The sequence below is a fragment of the Macaca fascicularis genome, chromosome 7, assembly GCF_037993035.2.
Source record: "Macaca fascicularis isolate 582-1 chromosome 7, T2T-MFA8v1.1".
NCBI lineage: Eukaryota > Metazoa > Chordata > Mammalia > Primates > Cercopithecidae > Macaca > Macaca fascicularis.
Window position 1 is genome coordinate 42,277,566 of NC_088381.1, and position 19,659 is coordinate 42,297,224.

General features: G+C 37.9%; 1 protein-coding gene across 8 annotated transcripts in view; it reads right to left on the reverse strand.

Moving 5' to 3' along the window:
* The window catches only part of DENND4A (DENN domain containing 4A), a 131,875-nt gene that overhangs the window by 6,772 nt on the left and 105,444 nt on the right, over positions 1–19,659 (reverse strand). For all 8 annotated transcript variants that reach the window (XM_005559835.4, XM_073996076.1, XM_065548069.2 and 5 more), the window contains 6 exons: positions 11,176–11,365; positions 6,515–6,609; positions 4,399–4,574; positions 4,164–4,310; positions 2,308–2,506; positions 1,834–2,088 (listed from right to left, as the gene is read on the reverse strand). In XM_005559835.4, the coding sequence (XP_005559892.3) occupies positions 1,834–2,088; positions 2,308–2,506; positions 4,164–4,310; positions 4,399–4,574; positions 6,515–6,609; positions 11,176–11,365 (1,062 nt within the window). The remainder of the gene's footprint in view (positions 1–1,833; positions 2,089–2,307; positions 2,507–4,163; positions 4,311–4,398; positions 4,575–6,514; positions 6,610–11,175; positions 11,366–19,659) is intronic.

The window sequence follows — 19,659 nt, forward strand, 5'->3', positions numbered from 1 at the left end:
TGTGTGGAAAAGCTAATGATCTCTAAAGATCAGATATAACAAAGTACTTGAGATCAGTGAGAAAGGTACCAAGAAGAACTCATCTTGCTCCTCTTGCTCACGATTGAAAGTCACAGAAAGATAAATCCAGGAATCTCATTCTATATCATCCAAAACCCTGGCCCAGATAACACTGAGTTCACATCTTTGTCACTCATTATGAGGTAGTGAAAATCCAAAGCACATGCACAATCATAGGCATGCAGCACAAGAAGAGAGAAGGCAAGGTTCCTGACCATTTAGTGGCAGTGGCAGTATATGAAAAAGTAAAGGCACTTTTATAAAACAACATACCAAAAATACAAATGAACATATAACGAACAAATTGCCTAAATGTTAAACAAAAACATCAGGGTAAAGGAATGACAAGAGTGGTAGCACATGATTGCAATATGAATTTCAACAGTCCCCCTTTATCCTCAGGGGCTATATTCCAAGACCCCCAATGGATACCTATAACTGCAGATAGTACTGAACCCTATATATACTGTATTTCCCTATACATACATACTTATGATATTTATACTTACATTTAATTTATAAATGAGGCACAATAAGAAATAAACAATAAATAATAATAAAATAGAACAATTAAAACAATATGCCAGCATCACTGCTTTGTGCTTTGGGGCCATTAAGTAAAATAGGAGTTACATGAACACAAGCGCTGTGATACCATCACAGTCGATCTGCTAACAGAGATGGCTACTCAATGATTAACAGGCAGGTGGCATACACAGCGTGGATACACTGAACAAAGGGATGATTCACATCCCAGATGGGACAGCACCAGATTTCATCATGCTACTCAGAACAGCATGCAATTTAAAACTTATGAAGTGTTTCTTTCTGAAAGTTTCCATTTAATATTTTGAGACCACAGTTACCATGGGTAACTGAAACCTCAGAAAGGAAAACTGTGAATAAGGAGGGACTGCTGTACAGATATCCTCCTAAAAAAGTGTTAGGCTTGGGCTGGACACAGTGGCTCCTGCCTATAACCCCAGCACTTTGGGAGGCTGACAAACAAGGGTCACTTGAGCCCAGGGGTTAGAGGTCACAGTGAGCCATGACCACACCACTGCACTCCAGTCTGGGTGATGGGGCGACACCTTGTGTCAAAAAAAAAAAAAAAAAGCCTGTTTTGAAGGAAATACAAGATGCAAATGGGCTTAACTCACAAATCTGCCTTCTAAGAGTCAGTTCCAGTTTATTCTTGAAGCAATAGCAAAAATTCAAGTACGTTTAATGTAAATTTTAGAAGGCAAACAAAAACAAAAACAAAAACAAAAAACTCTTATTGCCAGCCTGTAAGAAGAAAATATTATTTGTAAATGCAACTAAAACAATTCTATTTATCTAATGATCCAGATGGCTATTAAAAATATTTAGCATAGGCTGGGCGTGGTGGCTCACGGCTGTAATCCCAACACTTTGGGAAGCCGAGGTAGGTGGATCATGAGGTCAAGAGATTGAGACCATCCTGGCCAACATGGTGAAACCCCGTCTCTACTAAAAATACAAAAATTAGCTGGGCATGGTGGCGCGTGCCTGTAAATCCCAGCTACTTGGGAGGCTGAGGCAGAAGAATTGCTTGAATCCTGGAGCTGGAGGTTGCAGTGAGCCGAGATAGTGCCACTGCCCTCCAGCCTGGTGAAAAAGAGACTCCGTCTCAAAAAATAAAATAAAAGAAATTCAGCATAAAAACAAACCTTACTTTTTAATCATTAGGAATATGCAAACATTACAGTGGTGACAGAAGCATTCATTGCCTTTTAATTTTTAGTCTCATACCTTTGAATACTTGTTACAGTGCTCAGAAGAAAGAATCAATCCAGGTAAGTTACTCGGCAAGTCAAGACGTCTGAAATACCATACGAGGTTCCAAAAAACAATTGGATGATGGTCCACAAAGTCTGCCACCGTTATTGCATGATCACCTTCATTTTCCAATAAGCTTTCAAGTTCCTTCCATACCACTAAAGGACTAAGATATGGAACAGTGACAGGATCGGGACTTGGAAGCTGCCATTCTAAACCTAAAGAATCCTGTTGAATAAATAAAAACCATAAATGGCAAATGCAAAATAATACTAAGCCATTAAAAAATTCAATGATTCCCATATGAGTAGAAAAGTAATATAATTGTATCATTGGATAAGAGACTCTTCTTGGCAATAATAAAGCTAATAAGACTACTTAGGACAAGGGGAACAAAATCATATGTAAGTGATCAATTTCCAAATAAAAATACAACAAAATACATACTGTAGCTCCTTGTAAAGTAGCTGGCAGGCTGCCTGTAGAAATGAGCTTCTGTCTTCCAGTATCTTCCTTATCCAAGGGGCCAGAAGTACTAATACTCCTGGCCATTGGAAATATCGGACATTTTGACATAGCTGTTTTTGATCTATTAGCAGGGATCTGAATACTTCGGGCACAAAAATTTTCCTGCAGTTTAGATTTGCTTGGGCATTGAAAAAAGAAAAAAGCATATCAGTGTCTAGATTTACTTTACTTCGTCGACAAGGATCATGTTCTCTCTCTCTCTCTCTTTTTTTAGACAGGGTCTTGCTCTGTCACCCAGGCTGGACTGCAGTGGTGTGATCTTGGCTAACTGCAACCTCTGTCTCCTGGGCTCAAGTGATCCTCCCACCTCAGCCTCCCGAGTGGCTGGGACTATAAGCGCATGCCACCATGCCTGGCTAATTTTTGTATTTTTAGTAGAGATGGGGTTTCGCCATGTTGTCCAAGCTGGTCTTGAACTCCTGGGCTCAAGCCATCTGCCCACCTCAGCCTCCCAAAGTGCTGGGATTACAAGGGTGGGCTACCACACCCGGCCCTGTTCTTCTGTTTAGAATCAGAGCTAGACAGTCGGATGAGGTGGCTCACGCCTGTAATGCCAGCACTTTGGGAGGCTGAGGTGGGTGGATTGCCTGAGCTCAGGAGTTTGAGAGCGGCTTGGCCAACATGGTGAAACGCTGTCTCTACTAAAAATAGAAAAATTAGCCAGGTGTGATAGCGGGTGCCTGTAATCCCAGCTACTTGGGAGGCCAAGGCAGAAACATTATTTAAACCTGGGAGGCAGAGGTTGCAGTGAGCCAAGATTGCACCACTGTACTCCAGTCTGGGTAACAGGGTGAGACTCTGTCTCAAAAAAAAAAAAAAAAAAAAAAAAAGAATCAGAGCTAGACATGGCAACATGAATGAAAGGAAATGCTATTCAGGCTTCAGCTGGGAAATAGGATATATTTTTAAGTAGTATAGTCATGATAAATTTCCTTTTTTATCAAGTCAACTTTAAGTATTTAAGATTCATTTATTTATTCAAAGCCTTTAGTAGACTTCTATACAGCAGAAAGCACACTAGACCATGGGGATAGAAAGCAGAGAAAATAGGCACATATTCCTTCAGGAGTCATAAACCAGAAGAAGAAAAAGATAAGGGCTACAATAGATCTATGATGAAAGAAGGTGCACAAACAGATTTTTGGTTTTACTGCTTAAGTAATCAAGATCAAACAGGTCACATTAGCCTGCCAGTACTATACAGGCATTTTTTGGCACATGCAGCTACCAATATGGCTTTATCTGTCCGGCTATATATGGCTTATTTGGCACTTATGCAAAATGGAATTGATTTCTGCATCAGTTTTAAGTGTAGATTTACTTATATTAGGCTTACTATATAAATTTTAGTTCAATTTCACAGCTCCTATATCAGCTCCAAATGTGTTCTAGATTATTAAATATTCCTAGGTAGAAAATATTAAAAAGTAGTAGTATTGACTTAATTCCTAAAGAGACAGAGACAAGAAAATGATGGTCATTATAAACTTCAAGTGTTCTACGTATTTTTTTTACTTTAAAATACTAGTAAACATTATCATATATACATACAGCTTAAACTCTGGAGATTAATAAAGCATAATATATAACTACATATTTAAACATTTATGTGATTAGAGAATTTTAACACTGTTTTAAGAGTAAGAATTTAAGATTAGGAATCTATTATTCATAGAAATTTAAACCTGGAAATGGTCAACTAATTTTTCTGTCATACTTCTAAAATATGTGTAAATATATGTTGTCAAAATATAGTTCCACATAATCATAATTACCTATTTAGATCAAAATTCCCTTGAACAGAGACAGCAGATGTGTCAAGACCAGAGGCTGATGTTGAAATGCAAGACTGCCTCATCTGACTTGAAATGGAGGATGGAAAGTGGATATTTTCTGTTGATGGGCTTGACTTTAGAAAGTATCTGTAATGTGAATCAAAGGAACTTTTTGAGAAAAGAGATATTATAGGGAACATGATCCTTAAACATGAAGGAAAAAAAATATCATTACCTTCCAGGTCGTCTTAAATCTCTTATTTCTATATTCAGAAAGGGTAAGAAGATATTGCCACAGAATGGGCATGTAGTATTGAGATTTGAATCATCTGCTGTCCAGCCAGCCATGATTTCCTCATCATGGACAAGACAATCACAAGTTCTACACCGAGAGCAACTTGAGATGAGAACCTATGGGAGAAGACAGCACTTTATAAAGAAAGCTGGTTAATTCAGATTATGAATTAAAAACCATTTCAAGTCATAAATCCATTGGAAAATCAAAACTCAGAAGGATTCAGATGCTATACACAAACACTCGATTACATCAGGGTATTATATACTATAATCGTCTTTATTTCCGCTAAATCTATCCTAGAATTTTTGCCTGAAAGGGAGGCTTTTTTTGCTTTTAAGTGAGGATTTTTTTCATTACAAATCAGAGTAAAATTTGCTGTGGTTTTATTAATGGAAAAGTAAACTCAATCACTAATTTGTTAATACCCCAAACAGGCATTTGTAATTACATATTACAAATCAGTGTTACTCAAAGCATGGTTGCTAGACCAGTGCTGGTCTACAAACACTTACCGGATTGTGATGAGATAAATAAGAAATTGAGAGGAGGATTTATAAACTTTTTTTTTTTTTTTTTTTTTTTTTTGAGACGGAGTCTCACTCTGTCGCCCAGACTGGAGTGCAGTGACCAGATCTCAGCTCACTGCAAGCTCCGCCTCCCGGGTTTACGCCATTCTCCTGCCTCAGCCTCCCGAGTAGTTGGGACTATAGGCGCCCGCCACCTCGCCCGGCTAGTTTTTTGTATCTTTTTTTTTAAGTAGAGACGGGGTTTCACCGTGTTAGCCAGGGTGGTCTCGATCTCCTGACCTCGTGATCCGCCCGTCTCGGCCTCCCAAAGTGCTGGGATAACAGGCTTGAGCCACCGCGCCTGGCCTATAAACTTTTTAAAGTACTGTGATATTGCAGTAACATCTAAGTGTGTAATCAATGTATTTTCTAAGAACATTAGCTATGACAGATTAGAAATTAAACAAAATGAAAACAACCCTGGTCTTTTACAAAGACAGTTTAATAAGCATTGCTATAGATGACTATAAATGCTGTCATTATGTTAATAAAATATAGAAATTTTCAAAGCCTCCAGAAGCTTTGTAAAGTTAGTGTTCATCATCTATGTTTTGGCTGTATGCAAATTTATTTTCCAGATTTATGCAAATTAACATAAAATAGCAACCATACTCGCAAATGTATTTGGAAGCAATTTTTACAGAAAAAATAGGGAAGTTTTAAAGTGAAAAAGTTTAACTTTTTCATTGTAAGAATGTGGGATATAAACACATACCCAGCAGAGATCTACATCAAACTTGACACAAAGAATGAAAAACATGGTGGAAGAAGTTGACAACACAATGCCAAAACTACTCCCTGTATATTCACCAAAAAAGTATGCTTGCATAGCAAAACTGATTGTGTTATTATGTGAAATAAACACTCAAAGAGAACATTCATGAAAAAAATCCAAATACTAACACTGAAAATTAAAATGCATCTGTAGGTTGATAAAACTTAAAGTAAGCATAGATCTGTCCTAATAGAAATAAATTAGTATGACTTCAATAATCTGAAATACTGGATATCCAAAAGCCAAATTTTAACTTTACTCAGATGCAATTCACATTCTGAAATTTCAGGTGCTACATATTTAACTTATTATTTTTTCTTTTTTTTTGAGATGGGAGTCTTGCTCTGTCGCCCAGGCTGGGGCGCAGTGACACGATCTCAGCTCACTGCAATCTCTGCCTCCCAGGTTTAAGTAATTCTCCTGCCTCAGCCTCCTGAGTAGCTGGAATTACAGGCACGCACCACCATGCCTGGGTAATTTTTGTATTTTTAGTAGAGACGTGGTTTCACCATATTGTCCAGGCTGGCGTTGAACTCCTGACCCCAGGTGATGCACCCATGTTGGCCTCCCAAAGTGCTGGGATTACAGGTGTGAGCCACTGCACCCAGCCTATGTATTTAGCTTCTATTACTCTACCTGGGATCACCAATACTTAAGAAATGTGAACTTTATAAAGCAGTATATGAAGATTCTCTTTTGCACAAAAGTGTACCTCCATTGCATAGTTCTGGAAGATATTTGTATTACTCGCGGTGAAGGAAGATGTCACTTCTGATTTCCCAGGTAAGGCAAACTTCGACAGGGATCCTGTTCATTAGTGAAAAACAAAGAACAGAAACCATTAAAATTAATGAGAAAAGATGTAAGAATCTTTCATTTCCATAAGTTCTCGGATAAAACGTTAACCTATTCTAGTAAAAATATTAAAAGTAATTAGGAAAAACAAAAAATGAACAAGATTTTTTCAAGGCATGAACTTTTGAGCACAAACCTAAGGAAATGTGCTCTAATTCTGCTCATCCCCACATCTGAGGTGTGTTCACTCATCACTGACTTATTAAGCACTCCGTGTACAGAATACAAAGCATTCTAGTCATTAGTAATTACTATTGTGCTGTTTCTATTTTTTCATGTTTAACATACAGGAAAGTATTTAGTTCCAAGGTCTAAAAAGTATAAAATAGCTCATTTTTATTTCAAATCATGAAAAGACTTAGTGGCAATTCTCTCCTTGTAAGGGTCTTTTAAGAACTAGAATAGCTGAACATGGTGGCTCATGCCTGTGTAATTCCAGTGCACTGGGAGGCTAAAGTGGGAGGATTGCTTCAGGCCAGGAATTTGAGACCAGCCTTGGCAACATAGTGAGACCTTGTCCCTACAAAAAATAAAAATAAAGAACTAACTGGAGGTGGTGGTGTGTGCTTATATTCACAGCTACTTGGGAGATTGAGGTAGGAAGATTGCTTGAGTCCAGAAATTTGAGGTTACAACGAGAGTGTGAGCAGCAGAATGAGATCCTGACTCCAAAAAAAAAAAAAAAAAAAAAAAAAAAGGTGAATCTTGCTCTTTGCTCTTAAATACTAGAGAATAATTCCCAATTGTATTCTTAAGAACAATAGGATATTAGTAAATATTAAAACAATAACAATGAAAAAGTAAGGGAAGTTTTGTGGTCAAATCAGTTGTCGACAGTGATTGTATCTTGTCAGTAAAACTGGAGGTAATCTATGTTATATCCTCTCAACACAATTTTTTCTCTGTCATTTCTACATTTTATGAATTTTTTTTTTTTTTTTTTTTTTTTTGAGACAGAATCTCACTGTTACCAGGCTGGACTGCAGTGGCGTGATCTTGGCTCACTGCAACCTCCGCCTCCTGGGTTCAAGCGATTCTCCTGCCTCAGCCTCCCAAGTAGCTGGGACTACAGGTGCACGCCACCACACCCAGCTAATTTTTTGTATTTTTAGTAGAGATGGGGTTTCACCATATTGGCCAGGATGGTCTCGATCTCTTGACCTTATGATCTGCCCACCTCGGCCTCCCAAAGTGCTGGGATTACAGGTGTGTGCCACCGTGCCCAGCCGAGGACTGGTATTTTTATAAAGATAAAGATCAAAAGGCCAGGCATGGTGGCCCACGCCTATAATCCCAGCACTTTGTGAGGCTGAGGCAGGTGGATCAGGAGTTTGAGACCAGCCTGGGCAACATGGTGAAAACCCCATGTCTTCAAAAAATACAAAAAAAGTAGCCAGGTATGTTACTGTGTGCCTGTAGTCCCAGCTACCTGGGAAGCTGAGGTGTGAGGATCACCTGATCCCAGGAGGTGGAAGCTGCAGTGAGCTACAACTGCGCCACTGCACTCCAGCCTGAGTGATAGAGTGAGATTGTCTCAAAATAAATCATAAACAAAGGTCAAAAAAATTAATGGTGTAAACTACAAGTCCACAAGAAATAAAAGGGGATGGGAAAACATGGTAAACACCACCACTGGGATGCAATCAGCATGATCCAAACTAAAGACTTGATTGCTTCAGCAAATAAATAACAAGGAAGAAAAAAACCCAAAAGGTCAAGAACTACCACTGGTCCTACTCCCTACCATGTAGAGACAGCCTAGAGAGGCAGACAGCAAGCTGAAATCTCACGCTGTCCTTTAAGATGCTTAGCACTGGTGGTAAATGCAATTCTTCCCTTGATGCTTCTTCCCAAACCTTCTGTAATCCCTCTGCTACAGTTAGTTCAAAATTGCTTCCCAAAACCTTCTATTAGCCTTGACTAATACAATCATTTATTTGAGCAGCCTACCTTTTGTATCTAACTAATCTACAGTATAGAATATTCATTTTAATAAACATGAATCAGGCTGTAAGTTTAGTGGTATTTGCTTAGACAATGAACTGTTCTTGTATGTTAAAAAAGAAGGGAGTGGGCCTAATCACCTAATTTCTTCATAAATATACAGCAAGGGGGGAAAAAAGAAGGAAAGGAAGGGGAGTAAAGACAAAAAAGACTTAATAGACATATCAGCCAAATGCAAGTGCTGACCCTGTATGGATCCCAATGTGAACAAAACCTCCATAAAATGAGCTTTATAACCATGAAAATTTGAAACCAAATATTTGACATATATGATAAATATCACCTAAAAGTATGATGGTATTATGATTATGTTTTCAAAAAACAAAACACTTCATAAAAGAGACATCCTATATGAGCCCATAAAATGTTCAAAACTAGCCAAGTTAATCTATGGTGTTAGAAGTTAATGTTTACCTGTAAAGAAAGAAGTGACTAGACATGGGCATGAGAGAGGGTTCTAGATGCTATGAGTGTTGTTTCTTGAGCTGAGCGCTGGTTACTCAGGTGTGCTGAACTTGTGAAATGTATTTACATTCATAAAAGGATAGCTGAGTGTGGTGGCTCACGCCTGTAATCCCAGCACTTTGGGAGGCCAATGTGGGAGGATAACTTGAGCCCAGGAATTTGAGACCAGCCTGTGCAACATAGTGAGATCCCGTCTCTACAAAAAAATAGCTGGGTGTGCTGGTGCACGCCTGTAGTCCCAGCTACTTGGGATGCTGAGGCTTGAGCATGGGAGATAACAGTTGCAGTAAGCCATGACTGTGCCACTGCACTCCAGCCTGAGCAACAGAGTGAGACCCTATCTTTAAAAAAAAAAAAAAGGACACATTATGTTATAGATAACATAAAAGTCTTTTACTTTAGAGATACATACTGAAGTGTTTATGAATAAAATTACACATTGTCTGAGATTTGCTTGAAATAACTCATTGAAGAAGGAGAAAATGTTGGCAGCAGAGGAGAAAGAGGAACAGATTAAGATTGGTTATTTGTTGATAATTATTGAAGTTGGGTGATGGATACATGGGGGTTCATTATGCTATTCTTTATACTTTTGCGTATGTTTGAAAATTTCCATAATAAAAGCTTTTTAAAAGAGCAAAGATACAAGTGAAAAACAAATATTCTATTACATCCATTCTTCATGCCATTAACCAGGATAACTTTCATATGGATCAAATATCTAAATCAGAGGTAAAATCCATATTTGTATGGCCCTGAGCTAAGAGTGTCTTTTACATTTAAAAAAGTTGTTAAAGAAAAAAACCAAAAAAGAATATGTGACAGAGGTGTATGTGGCCTGCAAAACCTAAAATATTTACTACATAATGCTTTACAGAAAAAGTCTGCAGGCCCCAGAAAATATTAAGAAGGAAACCAGGTTAAGTATCAGAAGAAAACACTGGTGGATTCTTTTACATCTTAAGGAAAGAAAAACCTTTCTATCAACTCACAATCCAGAAGCAATAAGGGGAAAGACTGATACATTTGATGACATACAATTTAAAACTTACATATGGCAAAAAAAAAAAAAAAAAAAAAAAAAACCCAAAAAAACAAACTTAGATAAACTACTTGCAACTTACATAAGCAACAAAGGATTAACTCCCTAATATAAAAAAGCTACTAAAAACATTTAAAAAAGGACCAACAATTAAAATGTAGGCAAAGGACAGTCCACAGAAAAAGAAATGCAAATGGTCCTTAAACAGATTCTCAACTTCATTTATAAGAGAAATAGAAATGAAAACTAAACTGAAATACATTCCTCACCTATCAGATGGTAAAAATCCAAGTGTGCCAACGTATTTTGTTGACAAGGCTGTGGGGAAATAGGTATTCTCATATACTGGCAGTGGGAATGCAAAATAGCCTGAGGAAGGGAACTTGGCAATATCACTTCAAGGAAGAATTCTGAAGTATCTTCCAAAGACACACTGGTAAAAATATAACATATATGCATTATAGCATTAGAAAAACTGGAAACTTAATGTCCATTAATAGGGAAATGGCTACAATAAATTATGATACATCCACACATGATGTATAACTATAATTTTGTACTATATAGCTGAAAAAATGAATGGGGGACATTGCTATGTGATGATATGGAATGATCTTCAGAGTATATTAAGTGACAAAAGCAAGGGGTAGGAAAGTATTGACAGTATGTTACCTTTGAGTAAGAAGACAGGGAAGTAATAAGAAAAAAAAAATATATATATATATATATATACCTATACCTATATTTTTAAAAAAGCAACAATGGAAGGATAAACCAAAAATGAATAAAAATGGTTGTTTCTACGGATAGGGAGAAAACAAGATGTGGGAGTGGGGATGAAAGTTACACTTTTGTGAAAGCGCCTTGGTTTTATTGTTTCGACTTTGGAACTATACAAATTGTTTACAAAATTAAAAAACAACACTAAATCATAAAAAAAGTGAAAGTGTCACAATTCAAATGAAACTACAAATCAAATGCAGCATGACAGAACTGTTTGGACAAACCTTCCAAGGATGCAGAACTTTCCAGGCTTATTCGGCTGAGATCAATTCTCTTAGTCCCTGAAGTAGCACTGGTCTCTTGAGAGGAGGTAGCTCCGTCCAACTCATGGCAGACATCTTCATCTGTTAAAGAGGTAGATTCAGAATCCTGGGCTCCCACTGAAGAAAGACTGGTACGATCAGAACTTTGATCCTAAGGACATAATTATAAGCTTAATTTCTCATACATTTAAAGGTAGTTAATTAAAAAGTCACTTCTAAGGCAGAAAAAATACTTATCACCTAACTACCCAGATGATCAGCTGAACTAATATTACAACATCTAGAGAAAAAAACAACCGATTTTATAAAGGCATGCTCATTTGGACAAATGTGCTGCAGTTCAATTTTTAAGAAATCATTTTTTGGTTACAGTGAAGTATATACTAGTTAGTAAGGTAAACCTTGTTGACTTTTAATCTCCATTTATTGATAATTTTCCTCTCTGACAAGGTATCACCCAAATATGAAACCACTAGAATTACGTTTTATTCTTTTCCACAATAACCCAGGTTTCAAAGATATCTATATTTCTACTTTTCATTTTTGAGAACACTGAAGTTAAAAAGTTAATTTTTTTCTGGTTATATTAAAAATACATGAGAAAATTTGGTAGCTGTAGATTTTTATATGAAAAAAATTTAATACCTGTAATTCTACCACTCAGGTAATACAACCTACTTTTCTAGTCATGTGTGTGCACATTGTTATTTTTAATCATATAGGGTAAAAGTTTTTTTTTTGAGACAGGGTCCACTCTGCTGTCCAGGCTGGAGTACAGTGGGCAATCTCAGCTCACTGCAGCCTCTGTCTCCCAGGCTCAAGCAATCCTCCTGTCTGGGAGGAGTGCTCCCAGTGGCTGGCATTACAGGTGCGTGCCACCGTGCCTGGCTAATTTTTGTACTGTTGGTAGAGACAGGGTTTCGCCATGCTGGCCAGGCTAGTCTTCACTTCCGACCTCAAGTGATCCACCTGCCTTGGCCTCCCAAAGTACTGGGATTACAGGCCTGAGCCGCCATGCCTGGCCGGGCTTTAACATTTTTATGTAGTAAAATATTTTCATCCTTTATGGGTTCCAAGGTCTGTATCTTGCTAATGAAGTATTTCTCCCCTCCTAAACGAGAAAAAAAATCTTTTTAAAATTTTGCACTTAAATATCTAATCCATCTAGGATTATTTTTGTTGTTGTTGTTCAGTAAAGGGCAGGAATCTTTTCCTCAAGTGGATAGCTAAGTGTACCAACACATTTACTTAATAGTCTCATTTCCCACTGATGTTAAATGCTATTTTTTCATACCCCAAACTTCTATGTACATAGACAGTTTTATTTCTGGACTTTTCTCCATTCCACTAGTCCATTTATCTGTTTTGCATTGATTAGCAAACTGTTTTATAGTTTTAGCATTAGTTTTGTTCGTTTTGGTATTTTAGAGCGCAGTCTCTTATCTTTTTTTTTCAAAGACAGAATTTCGGTCTGAAGCCCAGGCTGGAGTACAGTGGCATGATCTCGGCTCAGCGCAACCTCCGCCTCCTGGGTTAAAGCGATTCTTGTGCCTCAGCCTCCCGAATACCTGGGATTACAGGTGCCCACCACCAGGCCCAGCTAATTTTTGTATGTGTAGTAGAGATGGGGGGTTTTACCATGTTGGCCAGGCTGGTTTTGAATTCCTGACCTTAAGTGATCTGCCCGCCTCGGCCTCCCAAAGTGCTGGGATTACAGGCGTGAGCCACAGCACCTGGTCTCATACTTTTCTTTTTCAAATTTTTCTTGATTATTCTCATGTATCTTCTCTATCAATTTTAAAGCAGCTAATTATGATTTGTATTATTTAGTCACCAGGTATTTGGTTTGCTTTTTTTTCTTGTATTTTTAAATTAGACTACCCTGACTAATTTGGTTAGAACTGATACCTTTACAAGACTGAATCCATCAGTAAATTATGTCCTTCAGTAAAGTATTATAGTTTTATTCATGTAGGTATTATATACTTGATGTTATGTTTACTTCTAGACATTTCATGTTTGTGTTCTAGTGAATTAGCTCATATTTTTCCATTACTTTTCTAACTGGCCACTGTCATATCTAGGAAAGTTGTTTTACAAATGTTTATGTTGTTTCTAGTCACCTTACCAGTTCAAACAGTTTTTTCAGTGGTAGTAGATAACCTCATTTATGAGAATATCAAGTTTTATTAAATTATTTTACAACATTTTTATCTATCATTTTTTGTTTTCAGACAGTTTCACTATGTCACCCAGGCTGGACTTCTCAGGCTTAGGTGACCCTCCCACCTCAGCCTTCCAAGTAGCTGGGACTACAGGTGCACACCACCATGCCTGGCTAATTTTTTGTTTTTTTTTTAGCAGAGACAGCATTTCAACATGTTGCTCAGGCTGGTCTTGAACTCCTAGACTCAAGTGATATGCCTGCCTCGGCCTCCCAAAGTGCTGGGATTACAAGCATGAGCCACCATGCCCGGCCTTTATCTCTCACTTCTTTTCCTTGCCTTCTGGTACTGTTAGAATCCAGAATGCTGTTGGGTGGCTGGCACAGGTGTTTAGCATGCTTCCTTCCCTTGATCCTGACTTTATTATTTTATTATTATTATTTTGAGACAGAGTCTAGCTCTGTCACCCAGGCTGGAGTGCAGTGGCGTCATCTCAGCTGAATGCAACTTCTGTCCTCCACCTCCCAGGTTCAAGTGATTCTCCTGCCTCAGCCTCCTGGATAGCTGGGACTACAGGCGCATGCCACCATACCCAGCTAACTTTTTGTATTTTTAGTAGAGATGGGGTTTCACCGTATTAGCCAGAATGGTCTCAATCTCCTGACCTCGTGATTCGCCCACCTCGGCCTCCCAAAGTGCTGGGATTACAGGTGTGAGCCACCATGCCTGGCCTGATTCTGACTTTAAAAGAAATATTTATGACATTTCACTGTTAGGGATGGTGTTTACTATAGTTTTTTGATACTCTTATCAAGTTAACTAAGTTTTCTTCTATTTCATCTTTTAATTTTATAACATTAAACTTTTTTTTTTTTTTGAGGTAGGGTTTTGCTCTGTCATTCAGGCTGGAGGACAGCGGCACAATCACGGCTCACTGCAACCTCCACCTCCAGAGCTCAAGCAATCTTCCCACCTCAGCCTCCCAAGTAGCTGGGACCACAGGCATGCACCACCACACCTGGCTAATTTTTTATTTTCTAGAGGTGGGGTTTTGCCATGTTACCCAGGCTGGTCTTGAACTCAGACTCTCTTGAATGACAGAGCTCAATGTGCGCATGTCTGCAAGCAGGTCACCCTTTAGAGTGCTTGGATGGGGAATTGGAAGAGAATGTACAGGGCAACCAAAGGAAGGTTTTACTTTGGTTGGTGGATACTTCAGTATATTTTAAGTAGAGTGGGGCTTCCTTAAAAAAAAATCTGGGCTAATAATGAAATTTTGGAATTACTTTTAACCCTACTTTCTTTCCTATCTCAATACCTGTCCTTGGTATCTCTCCTTCACTCTTAGTACTTAAAGATTTCATGCCTTTGTGAACTGGAGTATTTCATTTTCACAACTACTCCTGTAAGAGGAAAAACAATGCCTAGCCAAACTATTCCTTAAGTAGTCTTTTAATTTAATTACCTGGCTGTGTAATTTTATACTTCTGCCTGCTCACCTGGGCTTCATTCACAAGAACACTTCTCATCTTGGTAGCTGATCTCTCTTATTACTACTTTGGAGGCTATACTTTCTGTATTCAGGCATTTCTATCAATCCAGTTTCATCTGCTTTCTCATTTTAAGGTATGAAAATTTCTCATCTCCTGATGGCATACTTTTCTTCTTTCACTGCTTTGATGGATTTATTATATCTATTTTTCTGTCACTTTAATGGGATTTTGAGGAGGAGGGAATACAGATGTGTATTTTAACATCCTGAACCAGAGGTCTTGTTGCTGTTTATGCATAAAAGAATTACTTAGTATAAAAAATAAGTCAAATAGTTGAATTTTTCTAATTAAAATACAGATTATGCATGTTTGAAATTATAAAAAAGAATTTACATTGAGAGACATTAAATTCTTTATATGCAGAAAAATTAATGAGACTGAATTTCATTGAGTATAGCAACAATAACCATTTATTTAGTGTCTTCAATGAAGGCACTGTACAGACACACCTTGGAGGTATGCCAGGCTCAGTTCCAGACCAACTCAACAAAGCAAATGTCACAGTAAAGCAAACCACAAACTTATTTCCCAGTGCATATAAAAGTTGTTCACACTACACTGAAGCCTACTATACAACAACATTATGTCTAAAAAATGCCATAAACTTAAAAATACCTTATTACTAAAAATTGCTAACAATCATGTGAACCTTCAGCAAGTGGTAATCTTTTTGCTGGTTGAGGGTTTTGCCTGGATGTTAATGGCTGGTGACTGAATAGGGTGGTGGCTGCTGAAGGTTGAGTGGCTGTGGTAAAAAAGAGGACAATAATGAAGTTTGCTGCATTGACTCTTCAAGAAAGATTTCTCTGTAGCATGTGATACTGTTTGACAACTTTCTTTGCTCATTCATAAGAAGCAACCCCTCATCCCTTCAAGTTTTATTATGTGATTGCAGCAATTAAGTCACATCTTCAAGGCTCCACTTCTAATTCTAGGGTTTTGCTATTTTCACCATATCTGCATAATTCCTCCACTGAAGTCTTGAACTCCTCAAAATCATCCTTGAGAATTGGAATCTATTTCTTCCAAACTCCAGTAATGTTGCTATTTTGATCTCCTCCTATGAATTATGAATGCCATTAATGGCATCTAGAAGAGAATCCTTTCCAGAAGGTTTTCAATTTATTTTGCCCAGATCCATCACAGGAATCACTACCTTATTGTGGCTATAACTTTATGAAATGTATTTCTTAAATACTAAGTTAAAAGTAAAATTGACTCCTTGATCCATGGGCTGCAGAATGAATACTAGCATGAAAAAAATAAATCTCCTTGACATTTCTTTTTTCATCATTCAACTTGACTCCTTGACATTTTGGTTTTTTTTGAAGATGGGAGTTCAGTTCTGTCAGTCAGGCTGGAGTACAGACAGCGATCTCGGCCCAGTGCAACCTCCGCCTCCCAGATTCAAGCGATTCTCCCACCTCTGCTTCCTGAGTAGCTGGGACCACAGGCGTGTGCCACCACACTGGCTAATTTTTTGTAGAGACAGGGTTTTGCCATGTTGCCCAGGCTGGTCTCAAATTTCTGAGCTCAAGGGATCCGCCTGTCTCAGCCTTCCAAAGCGCTGGAATTACAGGCATGAGCCACTGCACCTGGTGACTGCTTTTCTATTGGAGCTCTTGCGTGACTAGATGCATTGTCAATGAGCAGTAATATTTTGAAATAAATATTTTTTTTTCTGAGCAGTAGGTCTCAACAATGGGTTTAAAACATTCAGTAAACCATGCTGTAAACAGATGTGCTGTCATCCAGGTTTTCTGTTCCATTTACAGAGCACAGGCAGGGTACCTTTAGCAAATTCTAGGATTTTCAGAATGGTAGATGAGCATTGCCTTAATTTAACATCGCCAGCTACACTACTCCCTAACAAGAGTCAGCCTGTCCTTTGAAGCCTGGAAGCCAGGCACTGAATTTTCCTCTCTCGCCATCAAAGTTCTAGATGGACATCTTCTTCCAATACAGGGCTGTTTCATCTGCACTGGAAATCTGTTGTTTAGTGTAGCCACCTTCATCAGTGACCTTACATAGATCTTGTGGATAATTAGCTACATCTTCTATATTAGCCCTTGCTTCATCCTGCACTTTTATGTTACAGAGACAGCTTCTTTCTTTAAACCTCATGAGCCAACCTCTGCTGGCTTCAAACTTTTCTTCTGCAGCTTCCTCAGCCTTCATAGAATTGAAGAGTTAGGGCCTTGCTCTGGATTAGGCTTTATCTTAAGGGAATATTGTGGCTGATTTGATCTATCCAGACCACTCAAACTTTCTCCTTTTGGGCAATAACACTGTTTTCCTGTCTTATCACTCATGTCACTTTTAACTTCCTTCAAGAACTTTCCCTGTGCATTCACAACTTGGCTGTTTGGTGCAGAAGACCTCACTTTCGGCCTTACTTGGCTTTTGACATGTCTTCCTCACTAAGCTTCATCATTTCTAACTTTTGATTTACAGTGAAAAATGTGTGACTCTTCCTTTCATGTGAACACTTAGAGGCCACTGTAGGGTTATTAATTGGCTTAATTTCAATATTGTTGTGTCTCAAGGAACAGGAAGGCCTGAGGAGAGGGAGAGAGTCAGGAGAATGGCCATTTGGTGGACAGTCAGAAATCACACAACATTTATCGATTAAGTTTACCATCTTATACGGGAACAGTTCATGGTGTCTCAAAACTATTACAATAACAACATCAAGGATCATTGATCACAAGTCACCATAACAGATATAATAATGAAAAAGTTTGAAATACTGCAAGAATTATCGAAATGTGACACAGAGACATGAAGTAACCACATGCTATTGGAAAATGATACCAATTGACTTGCTCAACACAGGGTTGCCACGAACCTTCAATTTGTAAAAAGCATGAAATCTGTGTAGTGCAGTAAAGCAAGCACAATAAATGAGACATGCCTATCCTAGGCTTTAAAAAATATTATTTATTTTCATCTTTAGGTGGGATCTTTCTGACATTAGTGATTGTGTTCTCTTTTTCTAGATCAGTCTAGCCAGCAGTGTGTCAATTTTGTTGTTGTTTTTAAAGAATCAGCTTTTGGTTTTATTGATATTCTTACTCTTTCCATCTTTTCAGTTTTACTGATTTCTGCTCCATCTTTATTACTTCCTTCTTCCTACTTACTTTGAGCTTACTTTGTTCTTTTTTTCTAGTTTCTTAAGGTAGAACCATAAATCATTAATTTTAAATCACTTCTAACTACAGCATTTAAAGCTATAAGTTAAACTCTAAGCACCTCTTAGTTGTATCTGACAAATTTTGATATATTTTTGTTCATTCCACTCAAACATTATTCTAATTTCCTTTATGATTTTATCTTTGATTCAAACTATTTGGAAGTGTGTTCAGGTTTTTCTTGATCTCTTACTTATTCTTAGTGATTTGTAATGAATTCTATTGTGGTCAGAAAATATGCTTGATTTAAAAAGAAACCTTATTGGGGCTTAATTTTCATGTCATAACATTCACTCATATTAAGTCTACAATTCAATAATCTTTGTAGTAAATTTACCAAGTTTTAGAACGTTTCTAATTTTAGAAAATTTTTACCACCCCAGTAAGATATCTCATACCCATTTACAGTTTATCTCCATTGCCTTCCTAACACCAGGCAAGATTTACCTCTTCTGGACATTTCATATCAATGGATTCATACAATATTTGGTCTTTTAAAATCTGGCTTAATTCATCACCTCAAATTTGATGAATTTGAGGTTCATCAATTTTTTTTTTTTCTTTTTGAGATGGAGTCTCGCTCTGTCGCCCAGGCTGGAGTGCAGCGGCGCGATCTCGGCTCACTGCAAGCTCTGCCTCCCAGGTACACGCCATTCTCCTGCCTCAGCCTCCCGAGTAGCTGGGACTACAGGTGCCTGCCACCACGCCCGGCTAATTTTTTGTATGTTTAGTAGAGATGGGGTTTCACCGGGGTCTCAATCTCCCGACCTCATGATCTGCCCGCCTCGGTCTCCCAAAGTGCTGGGATTACAGGCGTGAGCCACCGGGCCTGGCTAGTTCATCAATTTTTTAAGGCATATTATCAGTATTTCATTCTTTTGTATTGCTCAATTATATTCCACTGTATAACACATTTTACCTATTTTCCAGTTGATGGAAATTTGGGTTGTTTCCATTTTTTGGCTTTTATGAGCAATGTTATGAATATTCACATAAAATCTGTGTGTAGACTACATTTTCATTTCTCTTGGGTAGATTATTTAGAGTGAAACTGCTGGGTCATATGTTAAATTAATGCTTAGCTTTTAAAGAAGCTGCCAGATTGTTTTCCAAAGGGGCTGTACCATTTAACATTCCCACCAAAGAAGTATGAGGGTTCCCATTTCTTCACATCCCCTCCACTTGTCATCTTTTGGATTACAGCCATTCTTCTAGTGAGTGTGAAATGGGATTTCACTGTGGCTTCGAATACAATTAATGCCTAATAACTAATTATGTTGAGCATGTTTCATGTGATTTTCAGCCATTCGTATCTCTTCTTTGGTGAAATATCTATTTAGAACTACTTTTTACTTGGGTTGTTTATCTTATTATTGAGCTGTGAGAGTTGTTTGTGTATTATGGATTCAAGTCATTTACTAAATACAGAATTTGCGTATCTTTTCCCCAGTCTGTGGCTTTTCATTTTCTTACATTTTCATTTTTGGAGCACAAGTCTTGAATTTTGGTAATGCCTAACCTATCAATTTTTCCTAT